Raw genomic sequence first — 11,944 nt, 5'->3', positions numbered from 1 at the left:
CGAAATTACCGTTTTTCTTTTTTACCTTTGAAAAATAGAGTTCACGTTGGACTACATTGTCATTAATTATTCTCCTAGTATATTAGGGCTTTGAAAACAATAAAAATTGTACTCATTCCTTATTTGAATTAGGTAGAAAATTCTAATATTTAGAATTTCGATATGGAAGAGCATCAATTTGTTGAACGTATTGTAGTGAGATTATTCTTCTTCCCAAATTATTCTTTTCTTTTTCTTACTTTGTTATAGTTAATTTAATAATTACCAATAAATAACAAACTTAAACTAACTTAATTATCAATATTAGTTAAAACTTAATATCACGTTGCCAATAAATATATAAAATATACCACATACTGATTATGCGTTAGTTTTATGTCATTTATACAGTTAAATATGGGTATCCTATTCCTAATCATGCAGAAATTAATAATTATATTAAGTTAGAAAAATACATCTATAAAGATTTAACATTGGTGATTGTGATATGGATTAAGTTGCATATTATTCGTATTCTTTTTATAATGTTAGTAAATTGTAACCTTTGATATTTATTGGGTAATATGTTTAGTATAATCACTATGTTTATAAAGAGATTACATGTAATTATCTTATAAGTTACACGATTGTGCTAACTTTCTACACTACACAATATGATAGTAATATAAATGACATAGTGAAATATGTTGATAGTATAATTTTTGCGTATTCTTGTCGAAACTGAAAAAGAAGCATAATGGTCTCTGAAATTAAAGTGATAAAATTATGAAACCAAAACAAATTCTAAGTTGAGCATATCAACGAATGATTAAGGACTTCCTATATGATAATTTTCTTTATTGAGTTAGCTATATAAGGTCAATATTCAACATTTTCATAAAAATATACTTTTCTTTTATCACTCAAACACTAATTTTCATATAATTTAAAAGTTTTACTCATTAAGTTATGGTACACGCGCAACGCGCGTACCTGTAGACTAGTATTATTTAAAATCGGCAACCAAATATTTCTTTAGTGATGCGGCAATTATTTTTTCTTTTACGACCAATCAACTACTATAATATTATTTTCGTCGAATCTTATGTTAAAATTAATTGTTTCTATATCATCAATCAAAGTAAAAGAACCCCTTAGGATTAGCAAATGACACTTTGAGCTACACAAAATGGAACAAACCGAAAATGACCGACACCAGCAGTCCAGCACCTCTACAGGAAAGATTCTTTTTTCTTTTTTAAAAGGTGTTGTCTTCATGAGGTCCATTACAAAGTGCATTTAAAAGACTATAAATCAAGGAGGAAAACTAATAAGATATTTAAATAAAATTTCCCAATCCTATTACCCACTGAATTAATGTTTGTTCAGGGTTCACATTCATTGCCAATCTGGCCAACCCAACCCTTCTATCATGATTACAGCAACTATCCTATTTTCCAATGCATGCATGAGGCTAATATTCTTTTACATATCGAACTATCAAATCTGATTGCCAAAAAGAGTTTTGAATTTTACTACTAAGTCCAAAGACAGTCATCCACCAATTTGCTAAAAATAGTATCTTGATTTGATTACAAGATATGCAACTATGTTAATGTGGTCTAGCTAGTGAGCTTTTATTGCCTTACCATGCGTAAAATTCAAACTTCGAATTATTCTCTCATGCTTTTAATTCTTTAAGATAGTAGCATGAAACATATTTTTAATTTTAAAAATCTTACTGTTGGATAATGTTGACCAAGTCAACATATTGGATCGCCCATATATTTTTCCCAGTGAAAAGAAAATGAACTTTCATTTACTCGTTTCTATCACATGCAATGCTAACATTTTAGCTATAAATAGTTGAAAGTAAATACAGGATAAAGTCAAAAGCATATCACGTAATAGGAATGGCAGGCCAGTTGGTCTTGACTATTGAATCAAGGCATGTCTAGACCTAAAGTTTGGTGAATAGCCTACAAGCAGGGCGGATACATCATTACAGTATCGAGTTTATCTAAATGTCTGTTCTGCGCAAAGAAAATTTACACTATCAAATAACTTCAAAAATAATAAAAATGAACTATCAAACAATATATAGGTAGAAGTAATAAATTGATATTCCCTCCGTTCCGGTTTATGACCCCTAAATTTGGAAACAATTTAGATTAAACTTACAATTCACCCTTAATGAGAAGCTTTTATAACCACACAAATATTCTGGGGCCCTTTTTGACTTGCTTAGGACCACAAATTCCAAAAATCTTTATTTTTTCTTAATTTCCGTGCCCAGTCAAACATGTTCACATAAATTGAAACGGAGGGAGTATACAAGACATGCAATTTGTTATAACATGTCATGTACAATGCTGCTATAAATGTTTTTACATTAATATATATAAATTAAGTCTTAATAGTAATAAAAGTAATTAAAGAAAACTGTCCCCAGATAAGAGTAAAGAAAAAGAAATAGAAATAGTGGGGCAGAGAATAAATGATATTCGACCAAAAGCACAAAGAAATAATATGCTAATCGAAAGAAAATCAGTTGAAGATAATGGGAGACTTGCCTTTTTCCGTTTCTTGAGTATCGTAAGGAGAATGTATTCATCATACATGAATTTCTTTCCAAAGATGTTAGTGTTTGTTAATTAATCCTATAGACCCTATCATCTAATATAGGGGAATATAAAGGAATTTGTTTCTTACACCTTATGAGTTATGATCCTATTGTATAAAAATAGATAGCAATCCCTTTCGTGTGCTCTATCTTCTTTAATTCTAGGTAAAACTTAAAATGTTTCTTGTGTACTTATAATTACTATCATCACATATGGAATTAGCCTTTTTGCATGTATACAACAACAACATTGTTTTCACTCTTTCATGTCACATTAATTAACCCATTAAAAAACATTAGGATTTCCATTTATCATGAGATATCTTATTTCTCCACTTGCATGCAAATATTTATGGTAGACATCACGAGTATCTTATGGATTCAAAATATATAACATTGGTGCAACCACCAAACTTTATGTACGCGTATTTTATGGTTTCAAAGTATTACATTGTTGCAATCACTAGACCCGAAAACCCAAAAAATACATAGGTACGTTATACTCATTATTCAAGAGACTCATTTAATACATTAATTTCAATATACCGTGTTAGTTTCCCTTGTCAATGCAAAATTTCCTGAAGGACCGAGAAATCTAGCCTTGACGAGTTGTATCCCTTATTACCAGGGGCATATTGGGTTCATCTAGACTCAGTACTTTTGACGCGAAATATGAATTTGTGCGTAAAAATTATTAAAATTATAATAAATAAAAGATATGAAGTCATAATTTTAATTATATTATGGATTCAATGCTAAGAAAATTAAAAGTTGAACTCATAAAATTTAAATTCTGAATTCACCTACGTTGATTACCATTGACAAGGGAGACTTGATTTTATAGTTTATTACAAATATTATTTTAATTGTACGATCCTATTAAAATGAGATTAATAAAAAATGCAAAAAATCTGTAATAATAACACGAGAATATTTATAGGATTATTTTCTTCCACATCATTTCTAGTTTTTAATGCCTGCCTCTCCCCTTAATTCCTCTACCCCTCCTTCAGCCTACTACCGGTAGTGCAGCCAATCCCTAATATTGGTGTCTTATAAATACCACAGACCATACCAACCCCATTCTGACCTTCAAAGGTCCATCCTTGCCACTTCTTCTTCTCTTGTTTATTACTACCAGCTAGCATTGATATGAAAGTCGTACTTTACCTAAGGGACCACGTTATAGTATATGTACACCTATATAAAATTAGCTAAAAATGATTCATTTTATATGATACGTATTATTCCCGTTATTTTATGTTATGTGACAATTTATTAGTCCATTCTAAAAGTCTCTCCTTGCCACTTCTTTTCATTTTTACTATTAACTAGTATTGATATTGTTTACCCTTAAAATGGATAACAATTGAATTTGTAAGCGATTTTAAGAATACGTGGAGCAGTTTAATACAAATGATTAATGACGTTAGATAAGCAAATAAAATTAAAATAAATAGCAAAACCAACGATGATGATGAATCTGGGCTTGGTTAAAGGCTTAACGAGAAGCTCGCCTTCGGTTCCAAACCAATGCTTATGAAGAACTTATGAACCAAAACAAGAGCTTTGAATAATCCTTTAGAAACAGAGAAAAATAGATGTATATTGCCTTTGTATGTGTATTATCATGTCCTTAATGAATAATCAGCTTCCCCTTTATATAGTAGGGAGATTTACCCTAAGTACAATTCTAGAAAAGGTAAAGATCTTCCTTTTCACTAATCACTCATCTACCGTTGATACAGGCCGAGATTCATGTTGTGATATCCGGTTAGACACGGATATCACGGCCCTTTGTTAATCATGTCCAGTCGTTTGGTAATGCTTCCCGAGGTCTCGTTATTCGAATTAGGTGCGGGGGCATGATCTCGATGCCTCCTGGGGCAGGTGTTTTGTTCGGGCTTTGATACGGGTGGCTCCCAGCTTTGATTTCGACGACACGCAGTTATGTCCTCTCTTCGTTTGCCCAACCAAAAAATCGAGGTGCTCGTTACTCCCGATTTTACCCGTATACAGATAGTCCTCTCGTTTTTTAGAGGATAGGTTTGCCGAAACGGTGAGAAACGACGAATATTTTTTGGTTCCCTTTTTCGTACGTTATAACAGAAATGACAAAGAAGCCGAAATGTCCCGTCAGTCGCGTCGTTCTGCTTGGGACACATGTCAACCGACGGCTGGTTGCCTCCGAATGCGAAGCGGCGCAATTTTTTCTATAAAAGCCCCTATCCTTTGTACTTTTCCTATTTCCCAACCAAGTTCTGTCTTCGATCTTTCAAGTTATTGCCTACTTTCTTCAAACTTTAACACCTTCATCCTTGTTCTTCAAGTTTTCATAGTAATTCCCAGGTTTTTACCCAGATTTTCCCCAAATCATTACACTCAACTCTTTATCTATTCCTTTTTCTTTAAATTCTCAAACCTTTCCTAATATAAATGGCAAAAATATCTAAATCAGTTCCTCAATAAGTTGCTTCTTCTTCCCAACCCACCGTTGATATCGAGGCGGTCACTCCCGAAATAGTTTCCCTCGAGACGGCCGCTCCTGGTGTGGCTGTCGACGAACTGGCCCTCGAGCCTCCCTTAAAAATGTTTATTCTCGGGGGCAGCTCGACTACAGATGACTTTAAGGTCGAGAAACCCTCATGCAAAGAGGATCCGGGTGAAGGAGCATCAAGGTACATATGCTCCGTGACCGAAGACATCCTTCCCATAGTCCGAATCAATAGAATGAGGGGGTAAGTTGTGATACCATATCATTTCTCCTTTTGACATGGTTTCTCCAAACGTTTTCAACAAAACCAACTCGATTTCGTCATCTTCTAAGTCGTTTCCCTTGATGGGACATGTGTAGGAGGTCACGTGTTCGTTTGGATCCGTGGTTCCTTTATACTTTGGAATTTCGGGCATGCGAAACTTCTATGGGATTAGATTCGGTGTTGCAATCGGGGGGAAAGGCTTTTGGACAAATTTCATGGAGTCCAGGCCTTTTAATATTGGGGGTGCTCCTGGGATTTGATCAACTCTGGAGTTATAAGTCTCCACCTTTTTGTCGTTGGCCTCAATTTTCTTTTCCCCCGATTTCACCCGCTTTGTCAGTTCCTCAACCATCTTAATGATTTCGGGGTTGGTCTCGAGCTCAGCTTCATCCGGCTTCTCCGTGACTTGCTTATTCCTTCGAGCATTTTCCCTGGATTGTTCGGGCTCAACTCTCCTAGGGGCGTGGCTTTAGTTTTGTAGTTGTGCTATCACTGCTTGTTGAGCTTGTAACATTTCGAGGATCACCCGCAGATTAATTCTCTCGCCTTCACCTTCGAGCCTACCTCGACTCGTAGGCCGGGCTCCTCCGCGAGTGCTGTTCTCAGGATCGGTCGGCAGGTTAGCGTCGATGTCCACCTGCGAGTTGGCATCGATTGGGTCAGCGACTAGGGCTCCGTTGGGATCAACAGGGGGCACCTCGTTTCTAGGTGTTATATTATTGTTTTTGCCTTGATGGCCAGACTCAATATCAACGTTAACGTGAGTAGACCGAGAATTCGACATCCTTAGGTAGATCTGAAATTAAAATCCTGAAGAAAAAGTGGAAAATATAGTGTGTCACGAAAAATTATACCAAACAACCACTATTATCCTTGGGCTACGGTGGGTGCCAAACTATTTACCTTAAAAATGGATAACAATTGAATTTATACGCCGTCTTAAGGACACGTGGAGCAGTTTAATACAAATGATTAATGATGTTAGATAAGCAAATAAAAATTAGAATAAATAGCCAAACCAATAATGATGATGAATCCGAGCTCGGTTAAAGGCTTAACGAGAAGCTCGCCTTCGGTTCCGAACCAATGCTTATGAAGAACTTATGAACCAAAACAAGAGCTTTGAACAATCCTTTAGAAACAGAGAAAAACAGATGTATATTGCCTTTGTATGCATATTACCATGTCCTTAATGAATAATCATCTTCCCCTTTATATAGTAGAAGAGTTTTACCCTAAGTACAATTTTAAAAAAGGTAAAGATTTTCCTTTTCGCTAATCACTGATCTATCGCTGTTACGGGCCGAGATTCACATCCTGATATCCGGTTTGGCTCGGATATCACGGCCCTTTGTTAATTGTATTCGGTCGTTTGGCAATGCTTCTCGAGGTCTTGTTATTCGAATCAGGTCTGGGGACATGATTTCAATGGCTCCGGGGGCAGATGTTTTTTTCGGGCTTTGATACGGGCGGCTCCCAGCTTTGATTTATACTATATGCAGTTATGTTCTCTCTTCGTTTGCCCCATTGGGAAATCTAAGTGCTCATTACCCCCGATTTTGCCCGTATACAGCTATGAAAGTCGTACTTTACCTAAGGGACCATGTTGGCAATACGTACACCTTTATCTTTAAAATAAGCTATAAATCATTTATTTTATCCAATAATTAAAAATCACATTGGTTATCTCATTTTATATGATGCTTATTATTTTATGTAACAACTTATTAGTATTAAAAAAGAGATATATTTTTGAATTTGGAAATGATTCATTTTAAACTTCTCATTTTATTCTAATGAAAAGTTTTTACAACGGCACAATATTATATAATATGTACAAGTCCAAAATTATTATAACCAACACAAATAAAAATGGCAAGTTTCAAAAGTCTTTATTGGAAAGATTCATTATGTTTCTTATGAAATTATTAAGCGCGTAATTCTCATTTAGAAGTGTGGAATCGCTGTCCTGCAAAACGAATGAAAGACCTCTGTAATTGGAATAACAGAGTGCTTGCCTTATACCTTGGTCAGAATTCTCATTTAAAACTAAATGGTATGACTCTTATAATATTTTTGAGATTGAGGTCATAGTATATACCTATCTATCGTTTCCCCAAAACATATTATATATTTTAATATAAAATATTCAGTTTTATACACTTTAATGTAAGTAGTAAAAAGAAAGAGTCGTTGGAGGCGTTAAAATTTGGAATTCGAAATATTAATCGTGCCGCATTCAAGAGTAGCCACTTAGGCACGTCTTGTTTAGTTTAAAAGTTTCACCATCATTTTTTTTTGTTTTTAAAAATAAATTGGTAACTTTTTTTCGCTGCAAAAATCAGATGTTATATCTTTTAAGGTAAGCAATTTACTTTGAAAATAGCATTTTACAAAAAATACTTTTGACAAATAAAAAAAAAACATAGTCAAACAGCCTAATATAGGTAATTCCAAACTCTATACGTATGGTCTTCACACAAAATTCTCTCGAAAATTAATGCGTAATAAACTTTTAAGAAGATCTTTTTTTTTTAATTTACCATCCGAATCATTTTGCACATACCTAAATTAATCTTAGTTATTTAGTACATGTATCTTTTTATTCAATAAAATTACCTTACTATAAATATGTATAAGGTAAAATATGATATGATACGTGGTCAGCTCAAGGAAAGACACGTGGAATTCAAGATGGGGACGACAGAAGACCGAACGCAGCTATTCCGCTTGTCACTGGAAGGGATAACGTTCATAAAGGTGTATTAAATGTTCTGCGTCCGCTAGCATTTAATAAAAAAATATTCTGCAGCATTAAGGACGACAGCCCGTTACAGAGAATTTGACATTTATGCTTACCGTTACATTTTCATTAATGACCCTCATAAATGACGTTAAAGGAGTGCACGATTCTAGGACCTCCTTCCCTAGACACAGCTATAAATAGTGAGCCCAATTATCATTATAAAGGACATAAATTTTCTGGCTAACTTACACTACATTCTATACAAAGCTTAATACAATTTTACTTTCTCGCTTTTTGGTCTCATCATAGCTGTGTCCGGAAACCTTGTTCCCGGGACCGTCATTTCTGCTGTTTCATCTACATTTTAAGGCTAAGTATTGTATAATTCTTCTATTCTTTTATTATTTCATGACAAATTAGTTTAATTTTCAAGAAACCACGTATAAATTCAACTGTACCGTTTTATGGTAAATAAAATATCAGTATTTTATATACTCCCTCTATTTAATAGATGACACACTTTACTCATTAGTTCGTTTAAAAAAGAATGATATATTTTTATAACTAAAAATAATTCAACTTTAAATTCTTCATTTACCTATTTTATCTTTAATGAGAAACTTTTACAATCATATAAATATCATGCCCTTAAAAAATATTTATCCCTTAAACTTTTAAAATTATAAATTTTAAATTTTTTTTTTTAAACTTCATTTTGAGTCAAACTATCTCATCTAAATTGGAAAGGAAAGAGTAATGTTCAATACCGCAATACGTATTCGAAGAATTATTTATAAGTTAAAAATTGTTTAAATTTGGAAAAGATTAGCCAAAACAGATCTGGGGAAAGAGAGACCAGCGCACGCACCGAAACCAGAGACAGAGAGAGAGAGAGCATGATGACGAGTCACTCCTAAGACTCATACGCGTAGCTGTCCAGCTGTCCGGCCACGGATTCCCCTGATTGCGTACACACCGGGCCACCCCCTGGACCCCACCTCACTCGCTCACTCTCACACACACACACACTAAAGGATGACATAACTCACCCCCAAAATATATCCCCAGTATTTTCTACTCCCATCATTCTTACTCTATACTCCTTTCTGTGTGTGGGCTGCCTGTATGTAGTGAGAGAAAGTAAGAGAGAGAGAGAGAGAAAGTATGAGGGCGGGCTAAGGGGGAACATTGAAAATGGATGAGAGAAATTGCACTCACACACTCTGTTTCGCCGCTCATTGTGAACAATAATAGCCCATTGGGAAAAAAATAAAATTGCTCTTTATATTTCTAAGATAAGAGATCTCACATATTCCCGCAGTCATTTTGAGGGACAAAATTTCGAATGGCGAAGACAGGTGTAGTTGAAGGCGATCCAATTACAGTGGCGACTGCAAAGGCAGCAACAGAGTTGAAAAGGGAGTTACAGAGACTAGTTAAGGCTATTTTGTCTGAAGATGACATCAATGTGGACGCCATTGATAAAACTCATCAAACCCTTTTCGCCTTAAAAGACCTAAAGCTTAAACGACAGTCCTCGTTCAGGACTAGTACTGATTCTGCCCGTGTTTTGCCTGATGAATTTCGCTGCCCACTTTCTAAAGAACTCATGAGGGATCCTGTTATCGTTTCCACCGGTCAGGTTAGTTCTAACATTCACTGTCATAATTCACTATTGAAGATAATAATATTTTTTCTCGGTTCATGACCATAATTGTGATGATTTTCTTAATTATGATTTATTTTGATGGGAATACACTGTGTATGTTGTTGTTGGGTGTGTTTTGATGGATTTTGGAGGTTGTGGAATTGTGGGAAGTGGCGGTTCTTTAATTTTTTTTATTTTTATTTTTCAATTTAGCCATCTTTTTTATGAAGTGCGGGTGTTTGTTCATGTGGGCTATTTTTTAATTAGGTTGAAAAGTTAATAATGAAATCTGATAATTATTAGTTGTTATGAATGTCAATATCAGAGTATCACAGTTTGTATTAATCTTTCTCCCGTGGTACATTTCTTTCTATTTTTCTTGTTATAATGTTAAAAATAAAGTCTTTAGTGTCATTGGAGTTGGGTTTTCATGTAATTACATGTAAATCCAGTTATGCTGTCTCATTGATCATCCTTTTGATGATTGGGTCAATTTTTTTTCTGAACTCTCCTACTGCAATTAGGGGATTGTTAAGCATTTCTGTAATTCTCAAGATTCGTCTATTAGTCTTTTTTTTTTTATTAGTTTTCTATAAGAGCTTGTTGATTTGTATTTGTGAGCTAGCGATGGTATATTGCTGATATTTTGTTGTAATTTCGCAGACTTATGATAGACCCTTCATTCAGAAATGGTTAAAGGCTGGGAATAGGACTTGCCCTCGAACACAACAAGTACTTTCACAGACAATTCTTACACCTAATCACTTGATTCGCGAGATGATCTCACAGTGGTGTAAAAATAATGGGATTCAAATGCCAGACCCTGTTCAGTATCTGAATGATGAAGGGTTGACTGAAGCTGATCGAGATTTATTCTTCTCTTTGCTTGAGAAGATGTCTTCAATATTATCTGATCAAAAAGTTGCTGCAAGGGAATTACGTTTGTTAACGAAGAAAATGCCTTCTTTTCGGGCACTATTTGGAGAATCTGCTGATGCAATTCCTCAACTTCTGCGTCCCCTTTCTCGAAGCAATAGTGGTGTTCATCCGAATCTCCAAGAAGACATAATCACGACACTTTTGAATCTTTCCATCCATGACAATAACAAGAAGCTCGTCGCAGAGACTCCAATGGTTGTTCCACTTCTTATAGACGCATTAAGATCAGGAACGATTGAAACGAGGAGCAATGCAGCAGCTGCCCTTTTCACACTGTCTGCACTCGACTCTAATAAAGAGCTTATCGGAAAATCTGGTGCTCTGAAACCGCTGGTTGAACTCTTAGATGAAGGCAACCCTGTAGCGATGAAGGATGTTGCTTCAGCTATTTTTAGTCTGTGCATTATCCATGATAATAAAGCAAGAGCGGTTAGAGATGGTGCCGTGAGGGTTATCCTGAAAAAGATAATGAATAACGTGCATGTGGACGAATTGCTAGCCATACTAGCAATGCTATCAACTAATCAAAAGGCAATTGAGGAAATGGGAGACCTTGGAGCAGTTCCATGTTTGCTTAATATAATAAGGGAGACCTCGTGTGCTCGTAGCAAGGAGAATTGTATTGCAATCCTTTACACAATCTGTTATAGCGACAGATCCAAGTGGAAGATAATAAGGGATGATGAGAAAACCTACGGGACAATCTCTCAACTTACTGAAAATGGTACAGCAAGAGCCAAGAGAAAGGCCAATGGTATTCTCGACAGACTGAACAGGGCTGTGAATCTTACCCATACTGCATAAAGCAGTTGAAGCACAAAATCTGTAAATTCTGCTCCAACCTTTTATTAGCCTTTTTCCTTTCATCAATATATTGAGGCATGTTGTGGTTCGTTTGCAACCTTCCATTTTGTACATTCTATCTGAGTTTTTACAAGTAATAGTCATTGTGAATAATTACTATGAGGGACTTTTTTTGTATAAATAAAATCATGGTCTTTTAGTTTTATTGATAATAGATGCACAATACATGGTGTGTTTGGTTGATTGTTTGCATATCTAGCAGAAGAATTGTGGGCTCTTCTCCTCATATGCTACCAATAAGATTGTGACAGTTTGTGAAATAATTGTTCCACATGGCTCTCCTGTCTGTGGTGGGATATTAGCTTAAACTTCAATGGAAGTATCAGCAAGCAAGTGGGGTTGCTTTGATTTGTCTCCAAGCAAAAATGTGATGTTTCTACTTTGAA

At 35.1% G+C, this 11,944-nt stretch overlaps 1 protein-coding gene across 1 annotated transcript; it reads left to right on the top strand.

The window, feature by feature from the left end:
* Positions 1-9,171: 9,171 nt before the first annotated feature.
* Positions 9,172-11,741, top strand: LOC109213185 (U-box domain-containing protein 9). Its single transcript, XM_019376942.1, has 2 exons — positions 9,172-9,749; positions 10,419-11,741. Exons 1-2 carry the CDS (start codon positions 9,453-9,455, stop codon positions 11,496-11,498), a joined length of 1,377 nt encoding a protein of 458 aa, XP_019232487.1. The 5' UTR covers positions 9,172-9,452; the 3' UTR covers positions 11,499-11,741.
* The last annotated feature ends 203 nt before the right edge of the window (positions 11,742-11,944 follow it).

Source organism: Nicotiana attenuata, unplaced genomic scaffold (genome assembly GCF_001879085.1).
Source record: "Nicotiana attenuata strain UT unplaced genomic scaffold, NIATTr2, whole genome shotgun sequence".
NCBI classification, from domain to species: Eukaryota; Viridiplantae; Streptophyta; class Magnoliopsida; order Solanales; family Solanaceae; genus Nicotiana; species Nicotiana attenuata.
Note: the sequence above shows the minus strand (reverse complement) of the source record. Positions and strands in the feature narration are given on the sequence as shown.